We start from the raw sequence: 19,669 nt of genomic DNA, 5'->3' as shown, positions 1-19,669 counted from the left end.
GCAAACGCACTTATAATGAATGTAATGTAATGGGATCAGGAAATCCAGGGGTCAGACCCTTATATCACATCTGAACGAACAAAACAATAATCAGTGCTTGGAGATTAGCTTTGCTATTCTGTCTGCCAAAAAGTAAAAGTGAAAAATACTAGAAACACGAGCTGTAGGCCTACACACAATGTGTGTATAATTCAACTGTCTAACATATAATTCCTGCGGGCGTTTGTGTATTCAAGCATTTCATGCTCATAAAGCCATCCTAATAATGAGTAATGTGTCATTGAATGAGGTATAGGCCTACTACTACATTACAAGCAATAACAAAAGATTGTTAACACAAGTCGAGTAGACGGGGGGGTTCATACCTCACATAACCATGAGACTGATCCAGCAGCTGTCCGATAAGCAAGCACAATAAAAAAACAGTGGAAATATTTTGATTCCTCGATTCAAGGCCAGAGATGCACCGCAGTAAACAGATTCAATTCCTGGCTTGTTCTCTCCACCATCTTTGCCTGGACGAAGCCGCACGCTGATCTCCTCAAGACAAAGATGGCGGAGAGAACAAGGCAAGAATTTCCATAACTCGAGAAAGTTGATATTTTTATTGTGTTGGCCTTGAGATTACCGTAAGGAGAGACGGAAGGGAAATTTAAGAAGATTGAGCTCCGAGAAGGTGGAGGCCTTGAATGTGGTTTGAACAGCCGATAGTTGGTTCAAAGATTAAATCTGCACAAGTAGACAAAACCAGTGGGCAAAGACAAACATTGTACAGTGCAACACCGCAGACAATGAGGCATTGTGCGTCCAGGCAGATGGGGTTTACGTGTGCTTTTTGACACTTTCTCTCCGTGTGTGTGTGTGTGTGTGTGTGTGTGTGTGTGTGTGTGTGTGTGTGTGTGTGTGTGTGTGTACATAACAGATATAAATATGTATCTTCTATTATTTAAGCAGTAATCCGCTGGCAGGAATGAAAGCGGAGACATTCCATCCATAGCACGTTTTTTTGTGGGGACTGTTTTTCTTGTACTTCTACTCCTTCTTGTTTTCCTCCTGAATTCCTGGCAGTCGTTCAAAGAGTGGAGGGCCCAAGCGATCACACCCTGGGATCAAAGCTCTGGCGACCGGGAACACGGGGGTACAAGGGAAAGCACTCTGGAGGAACGGCGTCGCACAGGGCCCACCCTCGTCCCAGCCATTCAGCGGGGGTCTCCGCGGGTCTCCTGCTGATTCATGGCTCTTTACATCCCCCCCCCTTCCCCGGTGCCGCCCCTCCACTCTCCCTTTCAGCCCGGCTCACTGTTCCCTTTATGCTCCGGGGTTTTGAGTTACATGCCGGCTGGTCGGGCCCAACAGATTGAGGGGGCTTGTAAGCCAGCCCCTAGTGGATAGGAACGTCCATGCGTCAGAGTGATCTCACCGGGGTACCACGATGCCAAGTTCTGTGTGGCTGCCACGCACTGGCAAACATCTTTCGGGATAGAGACGGGTGTAGTTCGTGCCTTCATGTGTTCATGGGGTCAGGCGTCCAAGTGTGTCTATTTCCTGCTCTGTTTCCCCTGTGGGGACCACACCCGCCGTTAGTGTCTTGGCTATTTACTTATCCATCTTTTTGGGAATTCCGGGCATCAAGTCAGTGTGGCGATGACGTGCATTCTTAGGTCTGAATTGTGTTTCAGATGTGGAGATAGGACAGGTGGATCAGCAGACAGCCACAGACACACCCAAACAGACACATGCACACGTACACACACACACACGCACGTATACACACACGGACGGCTGGTCTGAACAAAAGGCAGAGGATGGGGCTTCATGGTGACAGGATGCCATCCTGTCACCATGTCGCAGGGGTAGGGAATGCAAATTACACCTGTTCTGAAGAGGCCGAGTGAAACAGAGGAATTTTATCCTTGTTGGTCATCACCCTGCTTGCGTATTCATTACCTTCATGTTCCTCTTGTATGGAAGGAGTTATGGTTTACATAATTTTTATTGAATAGCATCCACTCCAGATAGAGTAGCGGGGGCTGACCTTTGACCCTTGCGATGACCGTTCCGGCGGCTCCCAGGATGTCCGTCGAGTTGAGCGAGGGGTGCTTGCCGATGACGGCCTTCAGGACTCGAAGCAGCTCGGCCAGGCGTTCCTGCACCGTGGGCTGCAGACCCTCCTGGAGCTCTGTGTGGAGAGAGAGAGAGAGGGGGGAACACCACGTCAAACCAAAGCAGGGATCGACCGCTATGGATTTTTTTAGGGCCGATGCCGATACCGAATTTTGTCATCAGCCTTAGCTGATGACCAATACTCCGATCCCGATTTTGTTGAGCCACATTTTGGAGCCGATGCTGCTTTTGCTCCCTCAATTTACATCATAAACATTACACAACTATGATAACAAATGTTACAAGTCAAAATTTTAAAGAGGAACATTTCGTCTTTAGTTCATGCTGGGAAATAAATTGATAAAGAAAAAGGAAAAAAGAACGCTAATATCGGCCGATAATATAGGCCGGCCGATATATCCGTCGATCACTAAACCAAAGCATTTCACCATCTGCTAGCAAGCTTAAAAACAAGGTTAGACACAAGAGACACACCAAGATGAGAAAAGATAAACGCTACATATTTGAAAGTCTGAGCCAGCCTACGTCCGGTCATAGCTGATGCAAGTCTGCCTCCGTTCACAGGAAGAAACATGACCTAAGGGGTTTGATTTGTCTTTGTGATTACGACAAACAAGTCATCACCTGTCATCATCTGTTCCACCTATATCTTTCACCTACAGAGCAAATCATAATATTAATTAAACTTCTACTGTATTCTCTTCTGCATGCTCATACAAGCACATGGTATGACGGTAACAGTGAGGAAATGCTATGACACTTATTTTCGGATCGTTTTTTTCGAAAAGACATAGTGTCTTGTTGCAGCAAGACACCATGTTGCAACCTATCGGTTTAACATTGATTGCGCATGCATTCAAGCAGAAACACACACACACACACACACACACACACACACACACACACACACACACACACACACACACACACACACACACACACACACACACACACACACACACACACGGACTAGCTATTAAAATAGCCAAACAAGCTGTCAACAAGGTTAAGAGGAAGTAAGCGGTTAGGGAGGTAACAAATATAGTGCAAACCCCAATATTTGCATGGGGCCTGAACAACAACCCTAAGCTCTTAATGTAATGAACGACTGAATTAACCCCAGACTGAGAGCCCCTCAAAAACTAATTTAATTAGGAATCACAACAGGTTGACTTGTTCAACCTTTACCCAAATACATTGTTGTCGAGATAAAGATCTTTCTTTCCTGCTGTTTTCAGTTGTGAAAATGTGAAGGAAGACTCAGATGACATCACCGGTGTCTCGTCATTGCTGAGACTGGTTTCTTTGTCGTACAGCTGTCTGCGAAGCCTTTTTTTTCAGCAAAACGCCAGAGGAGGACTGCTTGACACGAAAGAATGCCCCCAACGCCTTCTGATTACACCTGCATGCATACTCGCTTCTTCCCCCACTGTCGTTGGGCTATGAGAAAAATGTATTCTGTCCTAATGAAGGCGCAGATAACCAGGTAGAGGTATGCATGTTGAAGACTTTCTGACTCATATTCTGTTTCAGAAGATCTTTGTTGTCCTTTAAAGCAATTGTCATTACAGCAATGGCAGACATCCAACAGGAGATAATACGACACACAGATATTGCAGAGGCCCTATAGCTTAAACAATACAAAAGGGAATACGATTAAAAATGAGAATCTCATTGTAACGTGGAACAGTTTGAATGAAATACAGAAAAATGTGAGGTGTGAGTTGTGGAGGAAGTAATGCATGCATGATAAGAGAATTCCTCGAGGTGTTTTGAATAATCCCCTAGCTGTCTTCTTATCTCACTAAACTATGAGAGACGCCGAGGCAGGATAACTGACAGGAGTCCAACTCCTTGTATGCAGAGAAGAAAACACACAGTTCGGATGATGGATGTGTTTGAATGTAAAGTCTTTGTGTAAACTTGCCAAACTGAAAAACAAACGGTATGCAACTTGTTGTTGTGACGTTGTTCCTCCCACTATCTTCAGAGGCCTTGTAATGATGAAAGTGTCTGTTGAATGTTGTCATGTAATGAAATGCAATAAAGTCTGAACTTTAAACTGACTTCTTTAGATCGCACAACTTTTCCTAGCGGACTAGAACTCAAATAAAAAAACTAACTGTAGGGCTGGATGCCCAAGCTTTCTTCACACTGCAAGGTTTAAATCTAAATTTAGCCACAAAACCAAGCACGCCTTTAAAATTCGCAGTTACGTTCTAAAATAAACCTAATAAAACACAAATTAGAAACGACGATCAACAAAAAGAAACATGAAAGAAATGAAATCTTGGCATGGGACTCAGAACCATGCCACCAGCAAAGCGAGTTGGATAGGCTTATGTTGCAGTGCGTAATATACAGCTATGGCCTGGCAATCAGTCAACAGCTGAGTTCACGTCTAACTGGCTGTTTTGCACACAAGCGGCCGTACACAAGGGCTGTACACAACAAGCGCCCTGTCTGGTTTCAATCAAGGCCGCACAGCTGACGTAGCGGGTTGGGACGGGAGACGTAGTTTATGGTGAAGTTAAAAGGATTTACAGGGGCCGTTGAAATGAGATGACTGTGTGTGTGTGTGTGTGTGTGTGTGTGTGTGTGTGTGTGTGTGTGTGTGTGTGTGTGTGTGTGTGTGTGTGTGTGTGTGTGTGTGTGTGTGTGTGTGTGTGTGTGTGTGTGTGTGTGTGTACCCTGTGGTTAAATTGAACCCACACCCATTTCACTGCCAAAAGTTCAAGCCTCCTTTATGTGATACAGAACAGCCACACATATCACACACACACACCCACACACGTGTTAAAGAAAATCCAAATTCTGCGGATGCGGAAATGTTTGATCTTAAATCATAAAGACAAATTGGTTGGTTATCTTAAGAGCCAATCAGCAGCACCCAGGTTTGTGGAAAATGATGTCATCTTATGACCACTTTCATTTGAGCAAACTTAATTGAACTCGGAGGGATAAAACCAATTTAATTGATTTCATCCCTCCTTGAGATGCTGGACTTGTAACATGAAGCCCCTTCCCTGGGCGATATCCCTTTGACCCTCACCGCCTCCTGACTACAGGCCCTCACCACATCGTTGGGCCGAGGTGGCTAGCCCCCAGGGGGGGAAAGGTCTCTGACCCCCCTCAACTCCCACCGCCCCCCTCTACCCCTTTTGAAGTCTCCGCTCCTATACCGAGGCCGACAAAGGACCTTCATTAAAAGACCATCATCACCTCGCTCTAATCCCTCCCTCTCTCAGTTGTGGTCAGCTGGTGTTTCCAGCGGGAACAACGGCGTTTGATGCCTTTCAGGCCGGAGGAAACGCGACGGTCGCTGATTAGCACATGAGAGTGGGGCTGGCCACGGAGATTGGCACACCTGAGGGCCTTTGGTTTGGAATGACAAAAGGTGGACGCTGACCGGGAGCGTGCAGCGAGGCAATGTCAATCACAAGGCATGCCAAACCGGGGCTTTGAATCCCGTTAACCCTCAACCTATGTGAGAAGAAACGTGTAGAAGATCCCGTTATTGTGAATGGATGCAGTGAACTAGGGTGAACAGAACGTTGCTGGTGTCGTCATGTTCGTTTGAACTATAGTGGGAAAGTCAAACTTTAAAAGCACTTCAGTCCCTCCGACTACAATAGGTTTCAATAAACGTTGACTGAAGAAATGTAAATTGTGTGCACACGCACACAAACAGACAAACACACACACACACACACAGGAAGACAGCTGTGAAGCTAAGCAAAACCAGATGGACCCCTACTGTGTCACTACAGACTCAATATAATTAGGCTGTTTAGATCACACTTAAACGGCCACCCACAAAAGAAAAACCACAATAAACGGCAACAGATTCAATTTGGGGGGGAAAAAAACATCAGCAACTTAACGACACTGACGCGATCATCGTCAAGACAGTGGGACCGTTTCGGGTGCGAGCCGGGCTGCCGTTGACGAGCGGTGTAAAAAGGGGGTCTGATGTGTACTCGCTGGGGTGGAAAAGACAGCTCGTCGAGGGGCTGGTAGAATGGCCACTGAACCGTCTCATTGTCAGCCCAGAGCCGGGGCACACCACATCTAGCAGCGGCCGCAAATTGCTTTTGTCACAACAATGGCATCAAAAAAGCTGCTCGCTGGAAATGTGTTGGCGATTGTGGGAAGGCCGTGGGGAGGCGGGCCTTTGTGGCGGGGGAGATAACAGGCGGTGTAGCGTGGGGCCTGGCGGCATTGTTTCAATGAAAGACCCAGCCAAACACACACGCGCACACACACACACACACACAAACGCGCACACACACACACAGACAGACAGACAGACACACACATCATGGTACAATACTGGCCCACCTTCTCCACAGTGGGGACAGATGATCTGATGCCCTATTTTGATCGTGCAAATCCCCTCTAATCAGCTCCATTATGGTTGGCTCCCGGGATTCTGAGGTCATAAAATCATAACATCTGTCAAAATATGGATTTCAACCTCATATGATCACATTAAATATTCAACCTTTTTTATACTAGACTTTCCAGAAGCAGAAGTGGTGTCCGGTTTTAACTTTGATTTGATCAGAAAAGCATTTTCAAAGCTATAAGCAGCAGATTTGAATTTTAACAGATTTTAACAAATTTGAAACTTATTGTTTCATCAACTGAATCACTTCGGCACTATTGAATATGTAAGGAATAAACCACTATGGGGTGGTTATCCGACCTTTCTTTCCCACGGTCTTATCACCTCCTCTAATGTACAGTATTTTCCAGTAACAGGAGACCCCGGGATGGTTTATTACGCATACCACAGTAACCAACAATCAATAAATATGAGTTACATCCATCTACAACATTACTATTTTCCTATGGACTTCAATCAGCTGAAATTTAAATATCCCCATCAGCGGCACAAATTGTGTTTGTGTCATCAACAAAAAGTCTGTTTGGATTTGAGCGCATTGATGTGAAACTGTAGAAAGGCAGAGGTGTCCCTGAATTGAAGAATAATGCACACCCATGGATCATGATTCACTCGTCAGGATCAAATATTTAACGATGTCATTGTATAATGGTCATTAAGAACGTGTGTGTGTGGTTATACCTCCGGTCTCAGTTTCAACCCAATTCTAAACTGGAAGATCTTCTTAGGATAACAAAGGTTTGGGTGGACTTCATCTTGTGTCCTTCGACAATACCAAGCTTGACAGAAAGTAGGCCAACAACAGAGCTTAATATATGCCTTCCAAGCCTTCTTAAGTCTTCCCGTAAACCTGCTGTCAGCTTGGGGGGGATCCCATTGTTTTCAGCCGTCTTCACATGCGTCAGGTAGGACGATGTGGAGAGGGAAAAAAGCCACTTCCAGCCCCCCCCCCCCGCGCCCTCCTCTCCAGCTGGCAACAACAGGCAATCAAATATCCTGTCTGGACACGCAAGACCCTTCCAGGTGAAGAAGGCAAGCCCCAGCAGATGTCTGGTGACCAGGCGTTATTCCTGGGAGAAGGGGCCCTGGGGACAACCATAGAGGAGGCCCCTAGGAAGGCGTGCTCCTCGGAGCCTCGACGACGCGCCCCCGTCTGCATCTCTCTGGCCCTCCCTTCGAGGGAGGGTGAGGATGGGCGGATAACTTGACTGGCTGGAAGCCTTACTTAATCCCACAACTAAACAGTGGACTTAAGGCCCAAAGGGCGGTTCCCATTCACTAGGGATCCAACCGCCCCATTCCGAGATGGTGACAGCCATCATGATGTTCGATGACAAGCATCATTGTGTTTGGAGCCAACTGACTCATTTCGTCCTGGAGAGGTGATCCCATCCAGGTGGCAGCAGCAGAACAAGCTTATAAACGTTGGCGAAGTGGATGTGGATTACTTACCTTTTATTCTATGTCCAATGCCTTGAAACATGGCGACATTTAGCTATTCATTTAATCATCTGTTTCTACACATGAGAAAACGCTAGTTGCATGATAGTAATGTTAACAACACTCGCTGGGAATTCTTCCTCTTCTTCTTTTCATTTTTGGCCACCTAACTGTAACGGAGTATATAGAAGCGGATCCAATCGCTGTGATTTCTCCATTATAATGACCTGCGCTATTCACACATGAGCTAAATCAGACATTACGCAGACTTTTACTCAGGAGCTGGCAGGGAAAAAAATTATATATATATATATATAATATGATTATTGTCCGGTTCAACTGGCATTTGCATTCTCACATACATCTCCTCCAGGTCTGGATAAGTTCAGGGTTGCAGTGCATGTGTGAATGGGGCTTTACATCACGATATTGATATTCTATAACTTAAATCGGTCAACCCAATACAAGACAGGATTTGGTCAGGTGTCGTTTTACTTTTTCCTCAAACAGTAACATTGTCTGGACTCAAATACCAAGATGGAAAGCTCCCAGTAGCCAGCAACTCGTTGGCACGGCTGAGCTGACCGCAACGTGATATGCAACAGGTGGGCTGGTTTGGTATGGGTTCTATTTAAACCACCTTCTCAAGCCCCTTACTTAACTAAGCAAATGCAGCTTTACTGGTGCCTAGCCGAGTCGCCGTTATCCCCTGCCTTGTTTGGACAGCGAGAGAGGGCTCCCTCTAGGCATACGGCAGACAGTAAACAGCAGGCTATCCATAAACAGCCAGCTACCTGAACTCTAGATAAGGGCATTTTTTGAGGGCTGGGATTTCGCCCCAAAGGCCAGACTTACTCCTTGAGATAATTAAACATCTATGAATTACTTTACAATAGGCAGACGGACAGAGAAATATCCTGGTATCACAATACCTTTGTCTGAAAGGTGGTATGCAACTAAAAAGGAGAATAACAACATTGATAGGTAAATAGGTTGTATTTTTCCACATGTAGCCTTATACTACCACACAATATCAAGACTGTGGATGTGTCTTGCAAAGGAGCTTCTGGTTACCCAATGTATAAATATATTCATTCAATTTAAAAAGTATTCTCTTTTCCTTCTTAATAATTTGTGTTAAGTGTAAAACATAAAACATAGCCCCTGGTTATTATCATTTTGCCTTTGCATAAAGTCAAAGATAAGCGCATTCAACATGCTGCATACTGTTTGAGGAAATCTGCGTGTGTGTTCCACAGAGGTTGGGCTTCACTTGGCCTTACAAATGAGCGCTGTGTGTAGCTGCCTCACCGCCACACATGCATTCACGGTTGTAAATTTCAGGGGGTCCATCCCAAAAGGCCCTCATGTGGCCTCCCTCTAGCAGGGGGAACCGTGGGGCCCAGCTCAAACCTCACCGTGACTGTTCTCTGATGCCAAGGTTCTGGGGCTAATAACCATAAATCCTCACCCAGTAAACACGGCCCGACCACAGGCTTCCACAGAGAAGCATCTCTCGGCATCCGTGGAGGAGTAGACTGTCCAACAAATCTCTCTCCTTTTTCACCCCACAAGAGGAGCAGGCCATTAAACCATTAAGGGCAAGGATTTGTCTTTCTTCCGAGGGAAGGCACCACCCGCAAACCATTTGTGAAGTGGCCACTTTGGCAGGCATGTGGCACTTTTCACAGGGAAAGAGTACCCCATCGTTTGCCGCGTGATGACCGGAGACTTTTTTTTAATTAAAAGTTTAAGCTCAAATTAAAAAACTAAATTTACTCAAACTTAAAATAAACCAATGGCACCACTTGTGTCAATAAAGGAGGTTAAAACGGTTTTGGGTTAGTGGTTAATCGCTCTTAATACATTAGGCCTTTGTTACATGTTAGGCCTACATTAGTTAGTGCAGGACAGCCAGCAGTACAGAAGGAGACAGAACAATACAGCTCTTCTGGAGCGGCGCCGGAGGTTATCAGTGTCGTGATGGAACTGGTGGGGAGAAAATAAGTGGTGGAACAGAGATTTGGTCAGGCCTGCCACGTTCAGTCTCTTCCTCACCTCAACAGAGCAATAGTGGTAATACAGTATCTGTGAGGCACTGTACAGTCCTGCTATACTTTGAGCAAATAAGCCCCAAACGTTGAGATAAGCAAACACGCTGTGAGACGGTTGCTCAACTCATAAGCGGAAAACTGTTGTTTATTCCATTTGCGCCTGGGGTGCGGTGGTTAAAACCAGGAGAGGTTCCGGGAGAACCAAGCTCCCGAGGGCCGAGAGGGCCTTTCGGCGCTTATCTCTACTGCTCTAACTGCATAAAAAGCCCTTTAAGTATATGCTGTTGCTGTAGTCTCATCCAACCTCATGGGCCTGCACAAAAAAAAAAAAATCCATATTTCCAACTGCCGGCAGCTCAGCATACATTCCTCAGCTTCTTGGGCTTGAGAATGGGGGGAAAACCGCTGAGCTTTTCAGAACTATGTGAGGCATCTTAAGAGATTGTGGAAGAGAAGCTATAGGCCGTATGCCCTTGAAGAGGAAACTCTTTTTTCTGCTCCTTGCATTCATCAGAGTAAAAACAACAGAATTATTACCCAAGTCGGCTTCCTCGATGTTCAGTTCAAACTGAGGACCTGATTTTCTTTCTAAATGTACACTGGACATGTTTATGTCAAGTTTAAATGGATGAAGGTAACATCTACAGGCACTATTTTATTCAGCTACAAAGTGTAGCTTATTCTTCCTTCTCCACCGTTAGATGTAAACATGTATACTTTGTAAAGAAATAGAATGACCAGTATGTGGAGGTTTGAATTGCAATTGTATTTCCCCATTTTCCCAGACAATCTGCTTCACACCTTCCACACGGGGCTCTTGAAGACACTATAGCTACAAGTGAACATTTGTTTAAAAGGAATGCAGAGTATGTGGAAGGGGAGGGGGATGGGAGAAGGCCAGCAGCTCCACTGTGTATGGAGAGCTCTCTTTTCATCCAGATTTAAACCATTAGCCAGGCTTTTCCATCGCTGAATAACCGAATCACAGCCTTCTGAAATTAAAATAAAAAAAGGTCATCTGCTTTGGAATTCTCTGTGTTCCCAAATTACAAGTTTATTGTCACTACGGTTGTTCCGTTATCCCTTACTTATTTAGCTTTCGATTGTAAACATTCGAATGTGCCAATGTTAAAAGTAAGCATAGTATGCCACAAAAGGGTGCGCTGGGTTTGACTTTGATGGTCTGGAATTGAACAACCCTTTTGTAAACGATGTTACTTCTTACTGGACTTTGTGTCTAACGCCCGGCTGTCATATTGTTTCCCCCCAACCACCTCTTTCATTTTCCGTTCGGCCTACTCCTCCTCCAAATCCACTCCTCACGGGAGCACTGGGGGAGGGGAGGAAGAAACTCCTGCTCGGCCAAGGGATGTTAATGAAAGTAGGGCCACACTTGTTGTTCACCGCCCCTTGCTCCTGCCCGCTTCAATCCCACACTAAAAAGCCGCCTCCAATTCTGCGGCAAATTCAAGACGCATAACGACGAGGGCCCCGAGGCGTGAGACAGAGCGGGCCGAGGGGTCAATGGCGTGCGTTGGTGGACCGTGGAACAAGACAAAGATTTTCTTGACCCAACAGGGGGCATGGCTACTGGGCTACATGGGAGGAGGGGGTTGGGTTCGGAGGCTGGGGTCATCCAGATCCAATCAGGCGCAACTCCTACTGCCCCGCATTCTTGGCTCCTTGACAGCTCCATTATTGGTGATCACGCACCTTATCATTCCCCTTCTCTCACGGGAGCAAAAGGGGGATCGTAAAGACAACATCTTCACCCCGACTCTGACCACGGGGGCCTGTGGGTGTTTCTCCATGGGTGTAACGAATGTGGCCGGTCTGGTCTCCGCTCGCGACGCGGTTTGTAGCTCTCCCAACCAAAGCATGTTTTGCTTGGGCATTGCCTCCGGCAGTGGCCTGCCTTAAGGTTGTCTTAAGGAAAAAGGAAAACAACGACATGCTGAGCTAGCGCTTAGCGTTCGGCGTTCAGCGCTCGGGGAGGACCCGACGGAGTGAAACGTTTGAGGGTGGGAATTTTGGAGGGGCGCACGTTACGCTGTTGTTCTTTCACACTGGACCTCGCGCAAATATGCGTTGAATAACACGGACGCTGGCATGGGCCGGCCCACCTCCTCCACCGTGTTTATGCTGTTCTCAGCTTTCTTAGGCCGCACGGAAAACCCGCCGTGCGGACGGACTTCCCTGCGGAGCGAGATGTTGACGCACGCTGCAGATCGCACAACATTACACCGCGGCCAAGTATGCAGAGGAGAAGACCCCCACCCTCTTCTGCCTTCCTTTTCATTAGTTCCCTTCCCATGTGATACAAAAGCAGCAGACTGGTCCAAAAAAGTACCACACTGAGTAACCTTTAAGTACCCAATATTCTCCAGCGTATGAAGTACCAAATGTATGCTGTTTTTTTTTGTATAGGTTTTCCGCTTGTGGGAATTAAATACTAGTCGGCCTTGCGTGTACACATTCCATTTCGGTTTATCATGTTATTAAAGAGGTTTGGTTTGCTGTAGAGGGTCGACAAATTTGTGAAGGGTTAGGGTGGACATTGGTCGTGTTCTTAAAAAGCATATTTCTGAATTAAGCATTTCTTCTGATTTGCCGTCTTTAAAGAAATACATAGATCAGGTCTGGCTCGTGTAATTGTCCTAGACCCAAAGAGAGAACATAGCTGTCTGTGTGTGGGATTCTCTTTCTTGACCATGTGACATGCCTAGGCTTCAGACCATAACAAACAAGATGTTAATCTAGTGCACTTAGGGATGTTCACACACACACACACACACACACACACACACACACACACACACACACACACACACACACACACACACACACACAGGGAAAACAAGATAGGCTTCACTGACAAAGCATCATTTAGATTCCCTAATCACAGGAAAATGTTGGATTCCGAAAAAAGAATCAGCATCTTGAGAGTAATAATATTAGTTTGTACCAAGGAAATTGTGATTAGAAAGAAAAAAATGAAATGTCATGTTTCTCTCCAAACAAAAATGTTTTAGGTTAGGCAACACTGACATTTAATCTCTATGAAAGGTTACAAGTGTCTTTAACAGTTTGTTACAATGCAGACTCTCGAATACCAGTTTAAATCTTGTCATTTCCGGTTTCTTTGCTTTTCTTTGGTTTTTGCAGCTTTTACAGGCTTGTAAAGTTGGAAACATGATGAAAGGCTGTCTGGAAAGAGGTCACGAAACAGGTGAGATGCCACGGAACACAAATGCAATCACATAACCATCACACCAGGCATTGCAAGCGTTGTGTGACCTCTCATATACATGACCAATGTATAATAATAAATACAAAGCAGGCCTTACTTTAATTAAAACAAATCTGCTAGATTAAATGAGTAGCATTTACGTCCCCTTGAGTGTTCCCCAAAGGCATACATCCTATCATCTAGTTAGGATGTTCCTGGCCTTGACCCACATCTCCCTTAACGTCCTGTGCCTGTGGCCATGATCTGGAACACCTGGTTCGGGCCTCGACCTCACAACTTTAAATAGGGGGCCGTGCAAACAACCAGAGGCACAACAGCCTACAACAATTACGCGAACCCTTCCATTCCCGACTACCGGCAGAAACAAGTGTCATTGCAAATCGGAGCGAGGCGAAAGAAACAAGAGAAAATATCGGAATAGAGTTGAACAGGTGTGTTTTGGGTCAATTAGGGGGAAGGGATGAGAGAGAGAGAGAGAGCGGAAGGGGGAGAGAGAGCGGAGGGGGTAAGGAAGGGGGTTTCCTATCCCCACCTGCCAAATAAGTCAACGTCAGGGGATGTGGGTGAGCGCAGGGAGGAGAATATCCCGAATGCTTCTGTGACGTGTGGGAGCAGCGCTCAGCAAGGCAGCGGCCAAGGATACCTCCCTCCGAGAGGCCTGACTCCTCCAGCCAGAGGAATGGAACAACAAGACACTCCCGTCCCCTGTGTGTGTGTGTGTGTGTGTGTGTGTGTGTGTGTGTGTGTGTGTGTGTGTGTGTGTGTGTGTGTGTGTGTGTGTGTGTGTGTGTGTGTGTGTGTGTGTGTGTGTGTGTGTGTGTGTGGGGGGGGGGGGTTAGCTGGGGTAAATTATATTTATTCCGTCTTCATCTACGTGTGATTATTTAGAGTCTGTTCATGCCCGGCTTCTCATATACAGTATGATTCAATTGATTAACATCCTCAGGTGATTATGCATGGTGAAATGCATTCCAGACAATGCACACTTAAAAAAAATATGAATGGTGTGTAATGTTGTGCTATAATTATGCCAACTTCCAAACATGCTTGTCATATTGCCTTTCAATTTACTCAAGTTCTCAACTTCAAAGACCGCACATAGGCTCCTGAGTGACATGGATATAAACATGATGATACAACAGCATTTAATCCTGAGCCACATTGTAATTAAAAAGCCTTACAACACTATTAACTAACAGGTAACCTTTTCGAACTTTCACATCCAGCCATTAGGTATAATTTGCAGAGGTAAAAATGTCCTCCACAACCCCACAAACAAATATCAATCTTCCATTTCCAACACATTACATTTACATCTGTTTTGAACTGACCTTTAGATTGGAAGCCCTTCTTCAGGTTGAGCAACACGTCGGCGAACGTCCGTACATCATTTACCAGCTGCATCACATAGTCCGGGTCAGCCCCCGGGGCGCCCACCATGTGGGACTCGAGCCCAATACTGTTCAGAGGGTTGTTGTTCTTGGACGCACGACCCATATCCCAAGTCTTGGTGGATCCCGCAGACAGAAACGCCGTGCTCGGGTTGGAGAGGTGTCGAGGCAGCCCCTGGGTCCGCTTCACTGCTCCACCGCCACCACTGCTCTTCCGTAACATTCCAGCGGCCAGGGCTGCAGCAGCCTCCCCGGGCAGGGCCACTCCAAGCCAGCTAGCCCCTCCGATCACGTTGCACCGGTCCCTGGATGGCTAAAACAGAGAAGAGTCAGTGTGTGTGTGTGGGAGGCAAGGAGGACAGTGAGTAATGATCAAGACAGCACCTAAAACATCTGAAACGTAAATGGCCCTCATAGACATCCAGCGATCCCTATCGTCTGTATTCCACCAGCGAGAGGGAAGTTTAAATAGTCTGCCGCAAATCTATTTACAGAATACCACGGCGTGTATCCGATTGTAATTGACGAGTAAGGACACATGATCTAAGTGATATAGACGTTAGGTGTGCCATAGGTGGTTCGGTGTGCGATCAAACGGATGCTGGGTACCCGCTCTGCTGCTCCGCCACAGGGTCGTCCGCTGCCTGGTTGGCAACCACTTTTGTGTGAGCGCTTTTCACGAGCAAAGAAAAAACATATAAATATAAAACTCACCTGGCCGGCAGTTAAGTGACATAGTCACGCAATTCTCAGAAGAACATCGCTTTGTATAGATCCGTTTGAAAAACAACCAAGTCTTTTCGTATTTTTTTTGGGGGGGGAGAGTAGCCTCTCCGAGAACAGTCGCAGTACAGATGAAGCTCTGTTGGCGGCTCCCAGCCTCAACTCAATTGGTGTTTACTCGGCCGTGCGTCACGTGACTCCCCACACGCGCCCTGAGTGGCTGCCTCCCCCACACACCAGAGGAGGCGCGCGCTGTTGCTTCCCCAAGCGATGGCTTCGATTCTGCGCGTGTGATTCATTCGTGATGATTCAGTTTTAAAACCCATAACCATTGCCATAATTGTGCCAATCATCGACATGTTGTTCCATCTGCGTAATTGCATCTATTTACCGCCAATGTTTTTTAGTACAAAGGCGTGTTCATCTTAGAGGGAAATTACTCCTTCGAATTTGTTAAGAGCAAAGGGCTGGGTATTTTTTACACAGCTGATTTTTTTATTTTGATGAATACATATTAAGACTTTTTTTTATATCAAATCTAAATTGACCTCAAATTTTCAAATTAAACGAACAAACGGCTAATCCCACCGCTGCCACCTAGTGTGCATATAGAGTTATTTCTCTTTTAAGATAGCAGCACGATGCTTCAAAACCACAAGCCATTGGAGCTCTGATTACACAGTAAATGTAAGGAAAATAACAAGCCTACTCGACCTTATTTTTTTATATTGTATTGTCAGTTTAATATGCATTGCATTTATATAAAGTATTAATGCATCCTTTATTGGTATTTGGAAAAACATGCAATTTAGAGTGTTATGTTTATAAACGATTAAAGTGGCCTAAATTTCAATAAATGTGCTCTGCTACGAGATTAAACTAAACTCTGAATGCCAGTGAAAAAGAGAACCTCACAGTACAGTTAATCATTCTTTATTTTAATATACAAAAAGATGGATGTACTCTCTAGTTTATATTTCTAAATGTTTTAGCTCACAGTTAACATTCACACCGTTTAGTGGAACTGACACACGCACACAGAGACACACAATTTAAACGCTCCATCCATTCACACCACAATAGAAGTGGACAACATATTTACTGTAAATTGATCATTTTCACAGGATTCAAACATGAAAAAGGAAGAATCCTTTTACATTTGTCAAGTTACTATATACATATTTGTTTTGAAGATGAGTCTCCGTGTTAGTGTTGCAAATGAGCGAACGCATGAGGTAAGTGGTTTCGTGTTCACAAGGAGCCTGGTAGAAGAGACAGCATAAGGAGGGTGTGTGTGTGTGTGTGTGTGTGTGTGTGTGTGTGTGTGTGTGTGTGTGTGTGTGTGTGTGTGTGTGTGTGTGTGTGTGTGTGTGTGTGTGTGTCCTGGCACGCCGGGCTCAGGTAGAACTCTACAGCAGTTTGTCCATTTACACATGGCTAATGTGTGGTGATATCACTTTATACATACATTTACATATAAAAATCTGAGTATGTGCCAGGTTGGATGATACATTTCCATTGATTCCCCACAGCCCCGCCCCTTCCCCTCAGGGGGGAGAAATTCACAGCTGAGTAGAGTTATTTCTTTCACGTCCGGATCTATGATATGACTATTGCTGTACAATAAATATTGCTGGGGCCCGCCTGACCCACTGTTACCAGGTCCAGTGGTGTGTTGCGTCATTGGTAGCTGTCCGCGTCAATCACAACCCGTGTTGGTGTGGGCGGGGCCTACGGTTCGGGGACAAATCACGGCAACCCGTCGGGCTGGATGTTAACCCGTCTGCCTCGACGGCGACAGCGCACGGGTCAGAGTGACCAGCGCTCCCAGTACCGGTACACAGACGGGGTAGTGGGTGGGGAGGGAGGGAGGGAGGGAGGGAGGTCCAACTGTGTGCAGTCATGGCCTGACTAGACTATCACACAACAGCTTTAAAACATCACATCAGCAGGTTAATAGAAGAGGTAATACTGCGCAAACTGGCATTAAACAAAAACTTAAAGGATGGATGGGGGGTGCGGTCCACCTTCTTGGTGTAGCCACTAACACTGTCAGCCAGGAGGCTTGCTTTGTTTTGTCGGGGAAGGGGGGGGGGGGGGTGTTGGTGATTTGCCAATAGAGAGGATGCAAGTGTACCCAACACATTCAACTACACAGCTTCGAATTCAGAGGTTCTGATTCCAATTGTAATAATAACAATAATTATAATAGGGGTGGAAACCGCTTTCTCGAAAGATTCAATAGAAAATACATTGCAAAAAATATATATATATACTGTATATTTCACAGGACTCCATGTGGAAGATGACTCTTAAATAAGTAGAGGGTACAGATCCAAGAGAAGTCCCTTTTCCATTCACGTGAAAAGAAAGTAATGCCCCAATACTGTATTAAGAAACAAAATATATATAAATATATATAGATACATGTATATATCTATATATATGAATCAGTGTTCGGCTTGTGTATACAGGTCTATGTACAAGAATCTGTCTCTTCAGGGTCGTTTTTTAGGGTCTGTACAGCGATCACACACCGTGTCAACAACTGGTCTGGCTCTGTTCAAGAGAAGGGGGGGGGGATGAAAGAAATAAAAAATAAACAAAATCTCCTGAGGCCCGACCGACCGGCAATAAAATATCGACTACTAAACACGATAATACATTAACAACAACAACGCCAAGAGAAACATGTAGAAAAAGCCTGAGGTACTTGTCAGAATATCTGAGGTCAGTTTGGAGATGTAAGCAGCATGAGAGCTTACCCAATTGAAGAATAAAAACCTAAAATAATACTAATCATAAAAAGACTATCCGCCTCACGTCATACCATGGGGTGTTCACCGCACGTTAAGCCGCACGTTAACGAAGTCGGTCAACCCTTTAGTATCGTGGAATAGTCACAGCAGCACAACAAGACATTCAATGTTATGGTAACTGGTGTTATCGTTACAACTATGGCATTGCATTTGAGACCAGGAGAGCTCGTGTGCGCTCTCCTTGCATGGTGTACAGTGACTGAGGTATCTGGGACCCACTACTGTCCAACATGATTCTGTTGTTTCGTCTTTGAACAAAACTAAAAAGTGAATATAAAACAAAACAGACATGTTGCCTTTTTTTAAGTAGGGCGCTGGTGATGATAAGCCCGAACTTAAAAAGACAAACGCTTCTACTTATAGAAAAACTCGCGTCACATTATCGATACACACAGACATAAAACGTGAACATCCATTTAAAAAAAGAAAAGAAAAAAAAGAATGTATCATTGCAACGCCATAAGGCATCATTGAAGCCGTGGCAAGCTAGTAACTGCATTTCTAAAGCGAAAAAATATCTAAAAACCTGGAAAAGTGTCCATGAACGCTAGCAAGATAAGACAGCCTGGCTCTCAAATCATAGAAAATGTTCCAAAGTAGGCCTACTGAATACCTGAGAGGTAGTTTTGCAAGGACACAGACAGTTGTCCCTTCAAAAAAAAAAAAAAAGTCAAAAATAAAAGTCCCAACGTCCAATTACAACTGTCAGCTCAGCTCCCGTTTTTTTTATTTTTTTTGCTCGGTTCAAAAAAAGAAAGGGATGAAAAAATAAAAAACACTTAGTCCCTACGCATTCCCATAGCCATCCATCCCTCTTTAATGATTGTTTAGTTCTCTAGTCAAAAGGTCCGCCGACCAATCAAGGGAGCACACATTGAGATAAAAACGAGTCGCCACGAGCCCCTGAGGAAGATGAGATGTCCTAACAGTCTGAACGCTAACAGTCTGGATCCCCACGGGTTTAAAGGAGGGCCCGCTGGGGCGCGTCTTGAGGATTTGGAGCACACATTTCTGTTTCTTTTTGGCTGTAGACCATAGTGACCGGTGGTAGGTAGAGAGGGAGGCGGGGGGGGGAGAGAATAAAAACCAGCCGACATCACCAAAAAGAGGGGTACTACAAACCAGTGAACCAAAAAAAAAAAAACACAAAATAGCAATACATGAGGTAATGACATCAGGGAGAGTTTTGACACATTGGTGGTTGGTGGGGGGGGGGGGGGAGCTTAAGAGAAGATGAGCTCGTCGTCGTCAACGCCACTCCCAACCCTACAGCAGACGGATGTGTTGCTTAAGATCAACTTAGAAAAACACACAGGCCATGTGGGGGGGGAAAAAAAAAAAACGTCACGAGGAACCGATAAAAATAGCAGCGGTGCTCAAGTGGTGATGGATCTCCTCCTTCCTACTCACACTCTCGCTCTCTTTTTCTTGGTTTTTTTGAGTATTGACAAGAAGGCCCA

The 19,669-nt window shown here is 45.4% G+C and overlaps 1 protein-coding gene across 1 annotated transcript in view; it reads right to left on the bottom strand.

Moving 5' to 3' along the window:
• LOC307085892 (rho GTPase-activating protein 29-like) overlaps positions 1–15,521 on the bottom strand; it is a 34,097-nt gene extending 18,576 nt beyond the window's left edge. The window contains exons 1-3 of the mRNA XM_079750810.1: positions 15,382–15,521; positions 14,608–14,980; positions 2,036–2,179 (exon numbers count right to left, since the gene is read on the bottom strand). Coding sequence (XP_079606936.1) covers positions 2,036–2,179; positions 14,608–14,890 — 427 coding nt within the window. The 5' untranslated portion in view covers positions 14,891–14,980; positions 15,382–15,521. The remainder of the gene's footprint in view (positions 1–2,035; positions 2,180–14,607; positions 14,981–15,381) is intronic.
• Positions 15,522–19,669: the final 4,148 nt, after the last annotated feature.

The sequence above is a fragment of the Pollachius pollachius genome, assembly GCF_949987615.1.
Source record: "Pollachius pollachius genome assembly, chromosome: 14".
In the NCBI taxonomy this organism is placed as follows: Eukaryota; Metazoa; Chordata; class Actinopteri; order Gadiformes; family Gadidae; genus Pollachius; species Pollachius pollachius.
Note: the sequence above shows the minus strand (reverse complement) of the source record. Positions and strands in the feature narration are given on the sequence as shown.